This window comes from Gallus gallus, chromosome 15 (assembly GCF_016699485.2).
Source record: "Gallus gallus isolate bGalGal1 chromosome 15, bGalGal1.mat.broiler.GRCg7b, whole genome shotgun sequence".
NCBI lineage: Eukaryota > Metazoa > Chordata > Aves > Galliformes > Phasianidae > Gallus > Gallus gallus.
In genome coordinates this window covers 12598562-12618131 of record NC_052546.1, presented here as the reverse complement: position 1 = coordinate 12618131, position 19570 = coordinate 12598562, and the positions used below count along the sequence as shown (strand labels likewise).

General features: G+C 43.9%; 1 protein-coding gene across 8 annotated transcripts in view; it reads left to right on the top strand.

The window, feature by feature from the left end:
- Window positions 1-19570, top strand: part of CATSPER4 (cation channel sperm associated 4) — a 55285-nt gene that overhangs the window by 33024 nt on the left and 2691 nt on the right. For 5 of the 8 annotated variants that reach the window (XM_025155738.3, XM_004934490.5, XM_046901423.1 and 2 more), the window contains 22 exons: window positions 424-554; window positions 1138-1226; window positions 3127-3161; window positions 3489-3547; window positions 4273-4372; window positions 5406-5522; window positions 6346-6470; window positions 7136-7184; window positions 7384-7447; window positions 8548-8592; window positions 9657-9713; window positions 9803-9856; window positions 10386-10458; window positions 10694-10801; window positions 12035-12106; window positions 12846-12935; window positions 13649-13764; window positions 14474-14520; window positions 15076-15144; window positions 15570-15654; window positions 17022-17158; window positions 18432-18512. In XM_025155738.3, the coding sequence (XP_025011506.1) occupies window positions 424-554; window positions 1138-1226; window positions 3127-3161; window positions 3489-3547; window positions 4273-4372; window positions 5406-5522; window positions 6346-6470; window positions 7136-7184; window positions 7384-7447; window positions 8548-8592; window positions 9657-9713; window positions 9803-9856; window positions 10386-10458; window positions 10694-10801; window positions 12035-12106; window positions 12846-12935; window positions 13649-13764; window positions 14474-14520; window positions 15076-15144; window positions 15570-15654; window positions 17022-17158; window positions 18432-18512 (1803 nt within the window). The remainder of the gene's footprint in view (window positions 1-423; window positions 555-1137; window positions 1227-3126; window positions 3162-3488; window positions 3548-4272; window positions 4373-5405; window positions 5523-6345; window positions 6471-7135; window positions 7185-7383; window positions 7448-8547; window positions 8593-9656; window positions 9714-9802; window positions 9857-10385; window positions 10459-10693; window positions 10802-12034; window positions 12107-12845; window positions 12936-13648; window positions 13765-14473; window positions 14521-15075; window positions 15145-15569; window positions 15655-17021; window positions 17159-18431; window positions 18513-19570) is intronic. The other 3 variants (XM_004934492.5, XR_001469170.4, XR_003077919.3) reach the window with 3 other exon arrangements.

Below are 19570 nucleotides of genomic sequence, written 5' to 3'. Positions count from 1 at the left end.
ATGTGATTATTCCTCTCTAGGTGTAAGAGCCCTACACTTTCCCTTGTTGAACCTCATTTTCCTCTCCCCCCCAGCTCTCAGCCTGTCCAGGTCTTGTTGAGTGACAAGCACAGCCTTCTGGTGAGTCAGTCACTTCTCCCAGCTTTGTATCATCAGCAAAGCTGCTGACAGCCATCTGATTGATTGTCAGTGTTTCTCCATCAGCATCTTTGGGAACCAAAGAACCACAGTAACTGTTGGCCTTTACTGTAGAAGTGCAGTTTAGAGATGTATCTCAGCTGCCAAATGATTCTTGTGAGGTTTTTAAGCTCCTGGAGACAGTTCCCACCTTGCAAGTGCCTAAAGAAATGGGTGATCAGTGAGAGCTTTGTCTTTCCCAAGGGAGACTGCAGCTGTGCCTTTCATTAAACACCTTTTTTGCAGACTTGTGTGCTGTTGGTACAGTTCATAGAAGCCATTGTGGTGTTGGTGCGCCAAACCTCACATGTCCGCATAACGAGAGCTCTGCGCTGCATCTTCTTGGTGGACTGCCGCTACTGTGGTGCAGTCAGGAGGTGAGTGGTCAGATCACTGGGTTTTCTGCTCTCATGCCTAGGACAGGGGTAGAGGAAAAGCATGCTGGTCCTGCAGGCAGCTTGGGGAAAAGAAGTATCTTTCATGAGCATTTCAGTTCTCAGCAATCTTCTGTAATTGAGATTGAAATGTCCCTGTTGCCTTGCCTTTATAGGGAAATTTCATTGGTAGTAACTTTGGCTGTAGTTGCAGAACACAAGCTTATGTGTGCTGTCCTCATCAGCATAGGCTACCTCATAGAGCACAACATGTGAATGGGGATGCGTTGCCTCTGGCTCCTCCATTTGCCTTTTAAACTGCTCAGTGCATTACAGAGGTAATGTCTTGAGTCTGGAGAAAGAAAGTTGACAGTGATACTCATCACTTGCAGTACCTGAGCTGACTGCAAAGAGGAAGATAAGTAGCTTGGAGTCAGTTTACCTCGCTCTCTATTTTTAATCCTTGGAGGAGGGGTGGGAGGAAGGTCATGCTCAAGTGTACTGTTTTGTTGGTTTTTTTGTCCACTTATCACATAGAGGATAAAATATGCAAGTTTTAGTTTATTAATGTTTTCTCCATTTTCAGAAACCTGCGCCAGATCTTCCAGTCCCTTCCACCATTTATTGACATTCTTCTCCTTCTGCTTTTCTTCATGGTGATCTTTGCCATCCTGGGTGAGTTGTATTTATGGAAGTATGTGTTTTTGATGTTCTATCAACTTCAGTAAGTTTAGTCTAAACTTCCATGAAGGCATGTCTGTAGCATACCTGTTACAGTCCTATCTTCAAAATGCTTGTTTTTCTAAAAGATCAGTGAAATGTCACTTGTTAATATGTATCAGTAAGTATGGAGAAGACTTTCCAGGCATTTGAGGAGCATGGGCCTGGCAAAGAGTAGAGTCAAGACCCTGAACTTCAGGAGAGCAAACTTGCAGGTCTTTGAAGAAATTGTAGGTTGAGATCACCTGGGAAAGTGTCCTCAGGAACGTAGGAGTGGAACAGAAATGGCAGTTCTTTATGGACACCTTTCTGAGACCACAAGAGCTCTCCATCCCCCTGCATAAGAAATCAAGGAGGAGAGGCAGGAAACCAGCATGGCTAAGCAAGAGTCTGCTGGTCAAACAGAAGGAAAAGAAGGAAAAGTACAGGCAGTGGAAGCAGAGATGGGTGGCCTGGGTAGAATACAGGTTGCCTAGTTGTGGATGCTCCATCCCTGGTGGCATTCAAAGGAGGCTGGATGGGATCCTGTATAGCCTGGTATAGTGGTTGTCCTGCCAACAGTAGGGAGATTGGAACTAGATGATCTCGAAGGTTTCCTCCAAACTAAGCCATTCTGCGATTCTTTGCTGCCTGGATATTCAGGGGTGGGATCAGGAAAGCCAAGGCACAGAATTGGTTGGATGGTCACAGCCAGAGGGTTGTGGTCAATGGTTCTATGTCCAGATGGAGGCTGGTCATGAGTGGTATCCCCCTTGTCTTGGGACTGATGCTCTTCAACATCTTTATCAATGACATAGATGGCAGGATTGAGTGCACCCTCAGCAAGTTTGCTGATGACACCAAGCTGAGTGGTAAAGTTGACACAGTCAAAGGAAGGGATACCATCCAGGGCATTCTGGGACAGGTAGGCTCATGGGACTTAGTGACATTCATCAAGTCCAAGTTCTAGGTGTTGCACTTGGGTTGGGGCAATCATAGAGTCGTAGAATGGCGTGGGTTGGAAGGGACGCAAGGATCATCAAGTTCCAACTCCCCTGCCACAGTCAGGGCCACCAACCTCCAGGCCTGATGCTAGACCAGGTAGCTCAGGACCCTATCCAACCTGGTCCTGAATGCCTCCAGAGACGGAGTATCCACAGCCTCTCTGGGCAACCTGTTCAAGCACCTCACCACTCTCTCTATGAAGAAGTTCCCCTTCACATCCAGTCTAAACCTTCTCTCCTTGAGCTTAAAATTCCAGATAAGTGTACAGACTGGGAGAAGAACTCTTTGAGAGCAGACCTGCTGGGAAGGACACGGGGGTTCTGATGGAGGAAAAGCTGGATATGAGCATCTGCGTGCTCTGGCAGCCTGGAAGGCCCACAGTATCCTGGGCTGCATCAACAGAGGAGTGGTAGTGGGCAGGGAGGGGATTGTCCTCTTGTGCTCTGCCCATGTGAGGCCCCATCTAGAGTACTGCATCCAGGCCTGGGGCCTCCAGCACAAGAAGGATGCAGAGCTGTAGGATTAGGTCCAGAAGAGGGTAGTGAAGGTCCTCAGAGGTCTAGAGCACCTCTTCTATGAAGAAAGTTTGAGGGAGCTTGGCTTTTTCATCCTGGAGAAGAAAAGACTCCAGGGAGATCTCACTGTGGTTTTCCAGAACTAGAAGGGAGCTCATATAAAGCAGGAGGGGCCAACTTTTTACATATATTTTACATATAATATATATTATATTCTGTGCTTCATGATGCAAGAGAATGGCTTTCTGGTTCTTGGTGTGACTTTGTTCTTTGTGAACAGAGATCCCTTGCTTCTGCTTGAAACTAAACAGACTCCATGTTTCTTCTCTCTCCTCTTCTCTCTTCTGTTTCTGTAGGTTTTTACTTGTTTTCTCCAAACCACTCGGATCCGGTGAGTGTCACTGATTCTTTGAATGGGAGCTGAAGTGCTGTCTTGTCTAGTTTAAGAATCAAGTATTGCTGTGTAGATGTGGCTTATTTCTGTATGGTGACCTGGGAGACCAGATGTTAGCTGTTGCTAGCAGTAAAAAGAAGTTCAGAGGCTGTGTCTGACAAGGCAGTTGGCAGTTTTACCTAGGGTTAACGCCTGCTGCAAAGGAAGACAGTATTGAATATTTTGAATACACTATATTGAAGTGTTGGTTTTCTAGTTTGTTTTTGAATGAAATGTCACTGTGAAATTCTGCTTGCATTTTGTCATGATTGTTTTTTCTTTCAGTACTTCAATACCTTAGAGAACAGCCTTGTGAATCTCTTTGTACTTTTGACTACTTCAAAGTAAGTTTGGAGCTAGAAAAGCGTGTTTTTCCTTTTATCCCAAAAGAAATCCTTGCTGAGTTGAGAAATGCTGTCTGCAAATATAACCACTTCCCTCTGCATGAGATTTTCCTGGGTTAGCCTGCATGGGAATGACTGGTATTTTGTTTAAGGATGCTGTAACCTCAAATGCAGAGTTATCTCTAGGCCACTCAGGCCAGTTCATCATTGTGAGGGCAACAAGGGCAAGATTAGGCCTGGGTCCAAGGAGGGAAAGTTTCTATTTGTACTCCTTTGTTAGATAACAGTTTATTGTTGTGAAGCACCTTCTTATTCCTCTGCTTCACTTCCCCTATCTAGTAAAAAGGGGATAACAGTGAGTAAATATTGACCTGCTGTTAGGTAGAGCTCTGAGGATTACAAAATTAGCAAAAGACAATAAATCTTAGGTTGTCTTTCTGTAGTTCTCCTTATAGCAGGACTATATTGTTGTTATTGCTACACGTTACAACCCTTAGCCATGCTACAAATCCACTTTCTTTGCTTTTTTCAGGATGTACAGGAAGTCTGCTTTTTCCTTTTCTTTTTACTGTGCCTCCATGTTCTTGCTGTTTATCACTAGTGCCGTAAGCAGCTGTGGTTTGCAAAATAGTGCGGGTCCATGAATGTGGGTGCACACACCACTTGTTACCTATGTAGTGGGAAGTGTAGCATTTGAGTGCTTTCAACTTGTCTTTTGGATACAGTTTCCCTGATGTGATGATGCCGTCTTATGCTCGGAACCCTTGGTCGTGTGTCTTCTTCATAGTGTATCTCTCCATCGAATTGTACTTCATTATGAACTTGGTGAGTACCCAGTTAAAGCATTTGACTTCTCTCTGCCCAAGTTTGGAGTTCACTGCCCAACAGAGTCTTTCCTGTTCCCAAGAGCGCTGTATAATAATCTGAGACCCTTTGGTAGAATAATTCCAAAAATGGCAATTTATCTACAGATAGAAGCCTTCTAATATTTGACCATGAGGAAATGAACTAAATCACAGAAAACAGAATGATATTAAGTATCTTTCAACTTTTCTCACATTAATATCATGCTTAGAGAGACGTACTCAGTTGTACAACATGTATTGTCCTTTCCTGTCTTAATTATTCATCATAAAATGGCATTTTATTATTTGGACTTTCCTGAAATCCCTTGTAAATCAGCTTGAAGGGGGTGGAATTGCTAAGGATGGCAGGATTTGAGGAGTGCTGACATGCAGTGTGAAAGTGGCTGCTATACTTTCTCTGCTTCTTGCATCACCCAGGGCAGGGCCGAAACCAGCTCAGGTGAGGATGTGGACAGTGAAAAAGGGCTTTTCAAAGTCGTTGAGGAATTCTGCAACCCAAGGGAGATGATTTTGATGCCTGGAAGAGGCTTGTATTTCACCACTGCCATATGAGATGGAGGGTTAGTTTTGACATGTATGCCAAAGCTCCTGTGTAAGAAATGAGTCCAGACAGCAGCCCTCAAACCCCACTTTCCAGGAAGGCATAAGGGCGTTTTAGCAAACCTTTTCATATTGCTTTCTGTTAGAATACATGAGATTTAGTCTTAGCTATGGAAAACAATAGTGAATAATTAAGAGACCAGGCCCTCTTCAAAAAAAAAAAAAAAAAAAAAAAAAGGAAAAAAAAAGAAGGGTCAATACATATGTGATGTGCTCTTTGCCCTTATGATCAGTGAGACCTCGCTAACTCCATTCTGCTTCAGCCAACGTAGCACTTTGTAAGATTCCTCTTGCAGGCAATGCCTCTCTAGACTGAATGTTCCTGCCTGTTTGAGAAGCACTGACTCAAACTGATGCAAAGAATAATGATCAAACCTCTCTTCTCTCTGCAGCTTCTTGCTGTTGTGTTTGACACTTTCAATGACATTGAGAAGAGGAAGTTTAAGTCTTTGCTGCTGCACAAGCGTACAGCCATACAGCATGCCTACCGCTTGCTCATCACCAAACAGGTACAGCATGCTGCAGGGAGGCTGAGAACAGCTTGTGGTGTGGCAGGTGGGGAAGTCAGCCTCCGGAGAAAAGTAATTTGAATGTCAGTCCCCATGCAAGGCCATGGAAGTACCTCGGTAAAATGAGAGAAGCTTGTCCTGGATTGCATGTGGTCACTGATTTCTTCCCGTTTCCGTGTGGGTGACTTGAGGACTTGTCTGTTGAACACCAGAGCTTAGAGGAGGGATGTGTTATACATGTGAAGGTACAGCCCAGCTGCTAACTACTGCTTGAATAAATGGTGTGGAGACAGAACTAATTCACTACAAACAATTCTTTAGGGGGACAGAGCACTGTGGGAGAGAGTTTGTTTCTTGTTTAACTTATGGAGCAGGAAAAGAAGTAAGGCTCAAGAATAACTATCTTTCCTCCAGTAAATTGATTCATATTTAGGGCACACTGGTTGTATTAAGGATTTCTGAGGAAGAGCTAAAAGAGGTGTCAGTAATAGGGACCTATTAGGACATCTGATTTTGCAAGAAGAGTGGTTGAACTCTGCTTGGGATGTCTGATTGAACAGCTCTTAAAGGATGGGGGCAACAGAGAACAGCTCTGCATGAGTTGGAGGAACCAACTGCCAGGAGAGCTTTCTGTGTTCTGGGATAAACTCAGCAGGTTAAAATAAATAGCTTCTGGTACTTTGGGGGTCAGTTATCAAAGCATCTTGCGGTAATATAGAAACCCTGCTTAAAACAAATCCAGAGTGATAATTGAATATGCTAGTCTGTATGTGTTTCTGTCTGATGTCTCTACCCATGACATTCCTTTTTTTTTTTTTCCTAGAGGCCATCTGGAATTTCCTTCAGGCATTTTGAAGGGCTGTTGCGGTTTTACAAGCCTCGGATGTGCACCCGGGAGCGGTATCTCACTTTTAAAGCACTGAATCAAAGCAATACTCCTTTACTCAGGTAGGATGGTCTTACTGTAGCACCCAGAGCTTTGTGCCTTAATGTGCCATGAAGAAGTGTTGAGAATGTCATAAGGAGAAAGGCTGAATGTAGATGTAGATGTCTTAGATGTAGACACCTAATGATAGCACTAAGAGTCTGAGAATTTCAGCATCCTAGCTTTCCAGCATCTAAAAGCTGTTACAGGTCTGACACTGAGCACCTAAATAAGCGCTTATGTTGTAGTTTCTTTGTTTTTGTGTCCCTTTTCACTTTCTATTACATTGAAAAGAACATTTTCAAAAGTGCTAGAAAAGGGTTATACAAGTAGTTAAGACAGTCCAAGATTTCTTTATGGAGAATAGTGCAATCTCTGTCCCCTGGAGCTTGCAGTCTAAGCCTGATGTCTTTCCTCAGTGGTAGAGTTCCAGAGTTTAGCTGTCAGTTTCCTCTGTGGGCTTTAGGTCTTACAGAAGAAGGTAGCATTGCATGCCATTCTGAGTACTGTCAGCCGGTAACCTCTGGCCAGACCAGGAAGAGGTCAGTGTTGAGTTATCAGCTGTGGCTGCAGTTCTAATAAGGAGTTTACAGTTTCCAGAGACTTTCTACTGATGATGCCTGACAAGAATGATTAAGGATTTAATTAACTCCCAGGCTCTGATCAGATGTTTATTTCTATTTTGCAGTCTAAAGGATTTTTACAATTTCTATGAAGTTGTTGGCTTAAAATGGAAGGTAAGTATGTATTGGGTGGAGAATAGGGGAATTGTATGGGGAAAGGAGAGCAAAGGAGGCCAGTGACTAAAGAGAAGGTGGGTGAGAAACAAAGACAATTTAAAAGCAGATGATAGGCATAAGGTGGGTCTCCATCACTGTGTGTTTTCCAGGTGGATATAGCATTGATTTATTTTGATTGTGGCTCTTGTGCTTCCAGGCAAAACGAAATCGTGAGCACTGGTTTGACGACCTTCCACGAACAGCATTCCTTATTTTTAAAGGTAACAAGCTATGTTCTAATGACAGCATGTATTGCAATAATAAGAAAAGCATTTCTATACGAAGAAAGGGTCCTCTGAAGGAACTTCCTTGTTTTATGTAGAATAAGATAACTCTTGGCAGTAGTGAACTAAATCCTTGTGAGGTCATAGAATCATAGAATCATAGAATCGCTAAGGTTGGAAAAGACCCACAGGATCATCCAGTCCAACCATCCACCCTTCATCAATGGTTCTCGCTAAACCATGTCCCTCAACACAACATCCAAACGCTCTTTAAACACTACCAGGCTCGGTGACTCCACTACCTCTCTGGGCAGCCCATTCCAGTGCCTGACCACCCTTTCAGAGAAGTAGTAGGTCATAGAGGGCTGTTTTCTTCCATCAGCATAGAGGCCTTTCAGCGCATGGATTTATGGTTGCTGAGTCTAGCAGAGTTTACAGGTTTGTTTCTCCATATCCCATGTAGCAACTCAGAGCAGTGACTGTGGAGTGGGACTTCTGTTTTCACAGAAACTGCTAGGCTTCCTAGTTCCACTATGTGAATGCAGTGCTCATACAGATCAAGTGCAGCTGCTCAGGACAGGGGAGGAGATCTGGAATATCCATCTGTGTAATCTGCCTTGCAAGTGTTGTTTATCTTCCATGCCCCATTTCCTGATTGAATGTAGCCATTCAGAAATAAGTTCTTATTTGTAATTTTGTTTTTGGTGTTGTGTGCTGTAGGGAAGCAGTTAACAGCATCTTGATTCAAATGTACAGCTGCCATGAGTCCTACCTATCTTCACATTTACTCTTTCTTGACAGCATGTGTTGTTCCAAAGATGGGCTATTCATCAGTTGTTTTTACCTCTGTCCACATCACAGAACTAATATATAGGTGTGGAGAGAAGGCGTCTGTGGGTTAAGGATACTGAGTTCATTGCCGCTAGAATTCCTGAAGAAATTTCAATTTGGTCCCAAAAAGTTTCTAATCTACTGATCCTCTTAATTTTTGTGCTGAGGGTTGGTATGAGAAATAACTCGAAGAAGATAGAGGAAGCTGTGTGTAAGGTATAAAAGACTGCTTAAACATTTATTTTGTCATACTTTCCTTCCTGCAGGCATCAACATCCTTGTGAATTCCCATGTATTCCAATACACCATGTGTGAGTAGGAGCAACAAGCTGTTTCTCTGTGGTGCATGGGTCAGGGGTGCTGTCTGTGCTAGGTCCCCCAAGGATGCAGCATGTGGGGGCTGGTCTTTGGGCTGAGCTATGGTTCCTGTATGAATTATGGAGAGGGAGGGAATGTGTGCTTGTACCGACCACTAGTGCAGCTTGAATTTGCAGCTCTCATGGTGTTGAATCTTCTGGAGATGCTCAGGTTTCACTATTTCGCGTTACATTTGTGGATCTTACTGTGTAGGAATTGGCTTGTTGCATTTAGATACGTTGGTGGTTAGCTTTCATAAGCCTTGAGGTTTTTGTCTTGCAACTGAAGGTTGCTGGATAAGGAACTGCCTTGCCAGTTGTCCTGTTTGCCCTTCAGAAGGTGCATGCATCATTGCTGCTGGAGAGATTGTTTGGCAACTGGACTGCCAGGGAGAATGATTCTATGCTGCTCTTGAGGAGAAGGAGTGCTTACTCACGGTGCTGCTTCTTGTGTCCTAAACAGTCTCTTCCTAGTCAGTAATTTGTTGGCTGTTTTTGAGCATCAGAGGGGAGAGATTTTAGTAAATTAAAATGCTAAACAAAAGGGAAGGCAGGGGTGTGTGGAGATCTGAGTGAAAAGGTAAAATCCTGCACCTTCAGGGTTTGGGTTGGTGGGAAACAGTGATAGAGCCAAGATGACTGGGGCTTAGCACTGCTTGGAGCACTTCCTTTGTCCTGTGCTGCTGGGGACATAGTGGTTCTCAAGATCTTCTTGCAGAACTATGATGAAGCTGACATGTTCTGCCATGTTATTACCTGTGTATAAGATAATCTTGGGGAAAAAATGACTAAGCATGATTCAGATCATTGTTTTGGTTTGGTTTCTTTCCTTCTGGAGACAAAAGTCTGAGTAGGAGTTTTGTGACTCTTCCAAGCAACAAATTCAGTTAGTTGAATTGAAAATACTGACCCTTCTACATACAGTATAGGGCTATACTGTAATCTTTTTGTTAGCCTGGGAAGTAGTTATCCTCTGATCCAGGAGTGTTTTTGTAATGGACTTTTACTTTGTTTTTTAGATACTGTGGTGGCTGTGAATGGAATTTGGATTCTTGTTGAAACCTTCATGCTGCAAGGTAGGAAACTTTGCAGCTCGTTTCTAGGCTATGATGCCGGGTGATTGAATAAAGGAAGGGCTAGAAGAAGTTCTTCTTGTGTCTTGCAGGAGGGAATTTCTTCTCCAGAAATGTCCCGTGGAGCTACATAGTCTTCCTCACAAGTAAGCTGATGCTACCCAACATGACTGTGTCATTTCATAATGAGTTGAGGATGGGGTGAGGGAATAGACAGCTCTGTTCCCAGAGAACACACTCACAGGATGCTGCAAGGACAGGGGGAAAGTAGATGGTTCCTCTCTGAGATCTCCCTCTGCAGGCCAAGCCTAGGCTACCCATAGCAGCCATATGCTGGATATTTTCTCATGGAATAAAAGCAAGTGCACACGCAGGACTGAATTCTGGCACAACATTCTGGCCTTATGTATGGGATCTTGTGCCTCAGCATTTATAGCATGTTAGCCAAATTTACTGTTCTGTTGGCCACTCTGAAGAGAAATGTGTTGTTTTGGAGGGAAACTGTTGTCCTTCTCATCTCACCAAGTGTAAGGATGGCTGTTGGGTGTCTGTGAAACCAGTGTTCAGCATTCCTCTGCTCAAAAGACTGCTCACCAGTGCAAAGTGCAAGCCTTTGTATAAGCCCTCCATGTAATGCTGCTTATTTCTGTTCATGGCTCTCAAATTATTTTACAGTTTATGGCGTGGAGCTGCTTCTGAAAACTACTGGACTGGGGCCTGTTGAGTACCTGTCCTCAGGCTGGAATCTGTGAGTGCACAGTAATGTTTTGAGAGGTGATAAAAATTGCTGCATTGGAAAGACTGACTTCTAACAGGAAGCAAGCATAGGATTTTGCACTTGGCCTTGTGCATCCTGTTAGGGTGAAGCAGCACCAAGTGCCTCCTCTCTGTCAAAATACTAGGGACATATCATTGCTTTTACTTCTTTTCTTTTCTTTTCTTTTCTTTTTTTTGTTGTTGTTTGTTTGTTTTTTTGTTTCAAGCTTTGACTTCTCAGTCACCCTGTTTGCGTTCCTGGGGCTTATGGCACTGGCGTTCAACATGGAGCCATTCTACTTCATTGTTGTCTTGCGACCTCTTCAGCTGCTGAGGTGAGACAGGGAGGTGGTGTGGGGAGCACAAAGAACAGGTGGGGAAGAAAACAGCAATGTATGTTTTCCATCATTTCAGCTGGGGACTGAGCTACTAACCAGGAGAGGGCAAGGATTGCTCTGTGGGTATGTGACCATGGCAAACACGAATCATGTAGTGTAATGAGATTAGCCAGCGTTATCAAAATGAATGATAACAAAAACTTTGGATGGGATATGAAATCCCGTGCTTTGGAGCTTAAGCTGATCTCTAATAGAGATCAAGGGATTTACCGGGGGCAGATTATCCTATGTCTGCCTTCGTGGGGTTCTTATACCTCCTCTAAATCTGATGCTGTTCAGAGAAAAGCTCCTCTGTCAGGTTGAGACAGTCTGAGCCAATTTAATAATTTCCATTGAATTACCTGAAATTACAGTTTTCAAAGGATACTGCTTTCTGGGGTGAAGTACAACCCTGCTCTGGTTGCATCTCACTTTGAGCGAGGCTGAGGCTTGTAACCTCTGCTGCTCAGTAAGATGGATCTGATTAACCCTCTCATTTTAAGGTCTGTTCACCATTGCAGGCCACTCGAAGAATCGGAGAGTTGTAGGAGGAAGGCATTTGAGAAGCAAAGTATTGCTCTGTTAAAAGCAAGCTAATGCAGTTTAGCTTTTCAATGAGGATTTAAAGAACACTTTGATGCTCAAGTAGGGGGATGGAATGTTTTCTCTGCTGCCGCCCTGCCAAAGCCTGTGTTTGGCAGCTTTGCTTCTCCATAAAGGCTGATTGCGTTGCCAGATTTGAAATTAGCAGGCACAGTGTGGTTTCCTTTCGTCTGTTTTTACACGGTCACAGAGTAAACTCAAGAAAGTTTCTGTCTGGGGAAAGGAGTATTGAGTCCTGACTCTGTACACAGGACTAGTTGAGGCTCCTGTAACTTTTTTGCCTACATAATAACAATAATTTAAAAATCTTTGGATTGTGCTGCATAAGAAGATGTGGGCCTTTCCTTGAGAGTCGTTAATCCCATAGGCACCTACCTGGATGTGTCATAGGCATTCAGATGAAACAGCAGAATGTTGTTTAGTAAACAGAGATCACTAGAACAAGTAGAGATTCTGCGAATTTGGTGTCAGAAAACCTTACCTGTTTGTTAATCTAGGAGGTTCAGAGAGCTGTGATATTCTTTTTAATATTCCCAACGGCTCTGGAGAAGTTGCAGTGCATAGGTAACTTCTGGCTTCTCCTTTCAGACTCTTTAAATTGAAGAAACGCTACAGGAATGTCCTGGACACTATGTTTGAGCTGTTTCCTAGGATGGCCAGGTACTGATTCACTCTCTTTGAATGTAGAAGAGGGGGTGAAGTTTAGTGTCTGGGGCTGTAGTCCTTTTTTTTTTTTGGAGCAACTTGTGATGGAAAGCTCTTCTGGGACACCTTCTGCTTCTATAAGGATAAGTAAGAGTTGATGTTTAACTTTCCTACCCCCTGACTTTTGGTGAGAGAGAGGCCCATTTGTGAGGAGTATCGGCACGAATGCACTCAATCTCAGGTGTTTCCTTGTCCTTCATACAGACACTTCAGAGCATTATTGTGAAATGGTGGGGCAGAAGGAGCTTGGTGTTTGAGTGGAGCATCGTTGGATGTTATTTTCTTGGAGCAGATCTGGGCAGAGCGTTTTAGGTAGAGAGCATTGTTCTTGGCACTGTCCCAGCATCTAAGGATGTGGAGAGGGCAGAACCAGTGTGTTGGTTTTCTAATTAAACAAACTTCTCTCCACAGTTTTTCTAGCAGAAAAAATACAGACTGTGAGGAAATCCAGGCTGTTCCATAATTTCTTAGAACATTTCTGTCTTGAGTGAGTGGAAAGCTCCTTGTCCAAAGACCTTTTGAATGAACACACAAAGAACAGCAGAGAGATGCTGGCAAGGAGGGTGGTGTGTGGTTTTTCAGTTCTGCTTCCTATCCCTTGGAAATTCCTTCCACAGCAACCAGCCTGTGACTTTGTATTTTCCCTGCCTTAGTAACTTTTCAGTGTTAAAGCGTTTGTGGTTTTTGCCTCCAGCCTAGGTTTAACCCTGCTGATCTTCTACTATTGCTTTGCCATTGTTGGCATGGAATTCTTCGCTGGTGTGGTCTACCCGAACTGCTGCAAGTGAGTGCTGCAAATCCATCCCTGTCTGCAGTGCTAAGCTAGTAGTAGTGCCTCTGGCAGCCCTATCTTCCTGGGGGGAAATGTGTCTGAGTGGGGCTTTGTAGCTAAGACAATGTACTGGGAAAATCTATGTGATGTGCTTCACTTCTCTTGGTAAGATTGGATGAAAAGACTTCTACACTGCTTTTGGAAAGGAAAGGTTTGACTGATTTTAATGAGATCTGTATTGCTCCTCCTGTAGATGTACTGGAAGAACTTCTTTCTGGGATTGTAGCTAGGAATGCTTTTAATTTCTGCTCTAGAGCAAAGTTGAGATTTTCACTTCTGTTATACTAGAGCTTCTCTGCCATATGTTACATATTTAGACCTAACTTTCTACAAAATAAATTCACCTTGAATTCACCTCATCTTAGAAGCTAAGCTGTCCTGTGCCCTTTGTATCGTAAGTGATGGCAGACCATGTGGAAATGCTAATCTTTAAGGACGTGAGCCAAGGAGACAAAAACATTCAAGTTCTCTGGTCTCATGTTTGCTGAATGATTAGAAAGACTCTCTGGGCTTGTGCAAGGTCTGAGGGCTTTTTCTTAGAGAAATAAATGTTAGCCAAGAGGTAGAAACTGTCACCCAGCTCACCACCTTCTAAACATTTCTGTGTTTATAACCCTGAGATATTGCAGCTCTCTTCTCATTCTTTGTTGTGGTTCTTCAACCAGCACAAGCACAGTCGCAGATTCGTACCGCTGGGTGAATCACACGGTTGGCAACAAGACAGTTGTGGAAGAAGGTTATTACTATCTCAACAACTTTGACAACATTTTGAACAGCTTTGGTAAGGACAGTTTTTTCCCTAGCAAAGATTGTTCCCTAGTGTGTCTGTGTTCCTGCAGAGCTGGATATCAGCACTGCAATGCTCATATATACCTGGGACATTACGAGTTGTCCTAGCACACCTCGGACAACATCCTTCTCTTCTGGACAATGTCAGCTGAGTAATAGCCTGCTTGCTTTGCAACAAAGTCAAGACACATGTCTTAAAAGCCAGTGTGAAGCAAGCATATCTGTTCTGACTGGTAAGCAGACCAGATTTCCAGAAATGTTTAAGGAGGGCTTCAGCTTACTGCCCTTCTGCAGGGCTAACAGTAATGCTGATATATTTATGTAAACCAACTGATAAAGAATAATTTGAATATGGTGATTATTCTTAACAATTTTTATTAATGCGTGAGCAGAGTTATTTATCTCCTGGGAATTTCAGAGCTCTCCATACTCTGTTGGGAAAGGGTCATGTCTGTTTCTGACTCTGAAGAAATACAGATTATGCCATGTTCTTGTTTCCATGTGTCTACTCCCTTTTGTCATCAGTGGGAGGATGACAAATTGCAGTGATGAGGGCCTGCATTCTGTATCTGGAATTGCTGGCTGTGTTGAAACTTGGTATCTTGCTTCAGTCTTCCCTGCCAAGTACCTTATTTAGAAATTCTAAAGCAGTTCAGGTTGGATAAAGCAATTATCTTTATTTTTCTCTTACTTGTATGCAGTTACACTGTTTGAGTTGACAGTCGTCAATGACTGGTACATAATCATGGTAAGTAAACCTGTAAACCTCAGCTACAGACAGCACAGTCTCTTGCCAGTTCAGCTTGATCTTTCATGCTACCACTGCTTTCTTCCCCTTGCATTTGGAGATGGGCAGGATGAGCCCCAACACGGTCACTTGCTGTGGTCATGTGATTGTTCCTTTTAATCCCTGGGTGATATTTGACCTCTGTGATATGCCACCTGACATGTTTTCTTGTTGAACTTGACCCTCAGGCTGAATTTTGCAGTCTGGACAAGTGAAATTCCAGTTTATCACCCTGCTGTCCAAGCTGTGTCCTCATAGTAGCAATGGTTCGTACAACCACAGGCCTTAAGTGTTCAGTGTGTTTGCATATAGGATCATCTCATTTTGCCTTTAGAGACATTACCTGCAAGACCCAGTTGGGGCACTGAGCACTGTGCAGGCAGTTTCTGGGGTTAGCTATGAAGCCATGAGCATGAGATAGATAGACAATCTTTATGCTGCCTTACTTCTGTTAGCAAGCAGTTAACAACAAGCTCTTCTTATGTGTACTGGTGGCTTTTTTCTTGTCTTCTCTAGGAAGGGGTGACATCTGAAACCACTCACTGGAGCCGCCTCTATTTCATGATCTTCTATATTGTGACCATGGTAAGTTTCTGAAGATGCTTCCTGTATCAAACTGGGGAGATAGTGAGGGGAAACAGCTTTTACAGTGTTACAGAGGGAGCTTCCAGGCCTAAATGAGCACAGCTTTGTTCTGCATAATGTCTTCCAGAGAAAGGCGCGAGCCCACATCACTTGCAGGAAGTTACATTTATGAGCTTTGACAAAGTTGGTGCTGCACAAATCTGGGCCTGGGGTAAAGACTAGGGCAGCACAGCCTTTTTCTGGCCCCTTTGTGGTTGACTGTCATCAGTTGACTTTCAGGCAGATGTGTGAATTGGGATATGTGCATCTTGGAGCACCAGGAGCTGAAGCACAGACCAAAATGCTCAGCTTTCTGTTGTTGAATTGGACTGCAAGAATCCCCCAGCAGCAGCCTCCTGATCTCTTCTGTTCATGTCCTCTCCCAGGTGGTGATGACAATCATTGTGGCATTTATTCTGGAGGCTTTTGTCTTCCGCATGAACTACACTCGGAAGAACCAAGATTCAGAAGGTTAGAACTGAGGACTGGCTGACCCACAACATTGCATCTTCTCTCTGGTGTCTTATGTCTTAAGTTCTTTACCAAGAGAGTGGTGAGGTGCTGGAACAGGCTGCCCAGAGAGGTTGTGGATGCAACCTCTGTCACTGGAGGTGTTCAAGTCCAGGTTGGATGGGGCTCTGGACAGCCTGGTCTAGTATTAAATGTGGAGGTTGGCACCCCTGCATGTGGCAGGGGGGTTGGAGCTTCATGATCCTTGAGGTCCCTTCCAACCCAAACCATTCTATGATTCTACGATTTTGTTTGGAGGAGAGAATCAATTGACTAGCAAAGACCAGATTTTTTTATTATTATTATTATTTTTAAAGCCTGAATTCCTAAGCTCATTCTTATCTTTTTGTATGATATTTCTATCTGACCTTTCTGTTCTGCCCATCATTTCTCCCTGCCCTGCATGCAGAGCAAGGAACACTGCCTATCTAGTCCTCTCTGTCTCCAGTTGTACTTAGACTGGTGACCATATGCTGGGTTTGAATGTACCTTTTTGTACCTTTTAAGAATGGACTGTGACTGGTCTCTCCATCCTGTCACACCTCTGTGAGTCATCACTTCCTCACTGTCCTTCGTCTCCTGAGCTGTGCATCTGTAGCTTCAAGGCCTGCTAATTTAGGTACCATCAACATATTAATTTCTTGAAGGCCTTCCCTGCTATTCCTAGGTGATTTACACCCAGACTTTTCTATTCAAACTTTATGTAAACTAATCTTAATTCTTTACAATTTTCTGCAGAGAGAAGGTATAGCTACTGCACTTTGATACATTTAATGCCAGAGAATCTTCCTTGCAGAAAGATGCAGTGAAGGCTCCAGTCACATGAATAGCTGTGATCAGCTCATCTGATCTTTCTTAGGTACTAGAAGATCCAGATGTGTGACATCATGTCAGTAGGAGCCAGGCATTATTAGTTACAGAACCATTCCTCATCTTGATCCTTCGGGTACCCAGTTTGAAGGGTGCAGTGAAAGGCATTAGTTAACATTTACTTCTCAAGCTGTGTTGGGCAGCTGAAGGTCAAAAGGCAGCAATTAGTGTTTGATTGTTTGTTTTGCTAGTTAGCTTGAAGGTAGCAAAAATCTACAAGGCTTTAACACATAAGGCTCTTTGGTATCTTAAAAGCTGAGACGTGCTTGCTGACCCTACACACTAATTTTCTTCATCCCTCTCTTGTTGGAGAACAAGGACATATGTGTTCCAGTCAAAAAAATAGATGTAGACTGCCTGACATCCAGCTTGGGCCTGCTTGCTTTGCCTTCCAGGGTTATTGAAGCAATATTCATCTTGCTGACTTCTCTTCCTGTTTCTTTTTCTTGCCTGTCCAGAAGACAACGGCATTGTGCTGGAGAAGGAGATCTCCAAGGAGGAAGTGATTGGGATAATGGAGCTGTACAAGCGGAGTTCAGCTGCCACTGAAATTTCTCAGCTGCAGAAGATTGTTTTGCAGATGGATAAACATGGGGTAAGAAGAAACCCATAATGTAGGTTTTTTGCTTGAAGGGATGAAGGCACACCAGGCCTGCAGGTACCTTTTTGCTATCTTCCAGAGGAAATCTGTGTGCATCTTTGTCATGTTTAGAGCTGAGCTGCAAAGAGGAACTGTGTGGATCTGGCACAAAGTTGTGCTGCTTTGGAAAAGTAACAGCTGAATGTCCTCTATAGCCCTGACGAAGACTCATTACAGCCTGCAGACTTCACATAGAGCTGTCCTGGCCCAGTACTGGCTGGAAAGAGAATATTTATCTTTCTCCACAAAAGCCACTGTCTTATTCTCCTGCCTTTCTTTCTGTGCCATCGTACAGTTAGGCCCGGACAGTCCTGAAGCATAATGCAACAGTGCATTAATATTGATTCCAAACACCAGGTTTCTGTTCTCTGCATTATTGCTTACCTTTTCGTTTCAGGGCAGGATGAACAATTGGAAAAATGAGCTGATCTGGCTAACTGTTCTTGTGTCTGAGAACTGCTGGCTTTTGCATCTGAGAGGAGTTTAAATGATTGTTTTAATAACAGTTATCATATTTGTGCATCCTTTTTGCAGACTGCCAGTGCTACAGTCCCTTAGTGGATCTTTATTTACTTTAGTTGGCTTGGTAGTTAAAAGCTGAGTTCTTGTTCACACAGAATAGTGATAATGATGCTACTTAGATTTCGAATCAGTTAACCAAAGGATGATGTCTTCAGCCTTGCAGTGGAGTACGAAATGATGGTATGGAGTTTCTTTGGTTCTCAGTGCTGTTCAGATGACTCATAGGCAGAGAGTAATTCACAACTCAGCCCTCTGCTTATGTGGTCGAAAAAGTCTAGGCCTGTGGGGAAGTGGTATGTGCTAAGCAAATGAGACCTGAAATTGTTCTAAGCTGAGATCTTCCTTTGGAAGGTTGGGTTTGAGCCTTGTTCCAGATGGTGTATGCTCTTCCGACAAAACTGAGTGCTCCTGACACAGCTGTGTCCATTTGAGCTGACCTCCTGCAGCTCTCTGTAGCCTTCAGGGATCCCTGCAGTGAAATACGTCTCAGCCTGGAGCAGATGCCTGCATTTAGTCAGGTGGTGCACGCTCTAAAATACCACTGTCTTCTGGCAATGAGAAGAGCCTGGAACAGCCTAAGCTCTCCAGTGGGTGACAGGTGTCTGCCTGAGGGGTGCCTGAAGCTTCAGCACTGCTTCTGTGAGCTACTCAGTGACTGATGAATGCCATCTTTGTGTTCATCTCCTCCTTCCCCCCAACTCCTTAGCAAGTGTCAACACTGTTTCTGGGACGCAGATCAAGGACCAAGAGTGACTTGAGTATGAAGATGTATGAGGAGGAGATCCAGGTACGTGGGTGTGAGCTGGAAATACCAGCAAGCCTCTGTCATTAACAGAACACTTTGTGTTGCCTAGAATAACAAACTGACATTTTTAAACGCAGGAGGTGTTCTCCCTCTGAGACGCAGGCAGCTCTGTGAAAGGAGCAGGCAGTAGATGAATTGTGCTTTAGATTCATCAGTGCTGGTGTTTGGGGGCTTTCTTAAACATGTCAGAGCCTCCTCGGTGGGTTCAGGAGCCCAGCTGTGTTGATGACATGCATCAGCAGTGACAGTAATAGTGCTGGCTGCATGTATGCGCTCAGCTTGCCAGGCTTACCCACACTCATGAAGGCAGGCATTGGTTGCTGGGCTAAGAGCACATGCACCGTGTGTTCTGGGGACTTGGATGCATGGCGCTAATTTGTTAAGGCACTGGAATGTGATTGCGTTTGAGCTTGGGTATGTCTGTGCAACAGAAACCAAGTGCTCTGCAAGTGCCAGTTGTTCCTTCAGAATAGCAGGCAAACGAAGATGGGAAACGTTTAAATCAGCTGATTCTCTGGATTGTTTAAGGAATTGCTGTTCAGTGTTCTTTGAGGTTAGGAGCCTTATGCCATGAATTTGGTTACTGTTGAAGGGTCATGGACTAGTATAATGATTAGCAATGAAGGCATTAATCTCCTAACCATTTGAATCTTTCCTTTGTCCCCTGGGCAGCTGGCTTGTGGATGAGTCTTCAGTCCTGCTAACAAAAATAAGCACATCAATTGTTGTGGAGTTGGATGGTAATCCACAGTGAAGCTCCCTGCTTGTTGTTCTTGGTCTGTGATGCAGGGATGTAACGTCTTGTAATACCCTGGGTGCAACTTTGTAAGCTGCAGACATCACTGTGATGTCGATATGACAGTCCCTGGGCACTGGGGGACATCTGAATGATGTTCCTTGCTCTGGTTTGTCAGGCCTGACGGCTCAGCCAGCTGTAGCTGAGCCACGGCTGCGCCTTCTTGCCCAGGCTGTGAATGCTGATATGTGAGTGCACCCTTCATGGCCGAGCTGTGGTTGATGAGGAGACTGGGCCATAAACA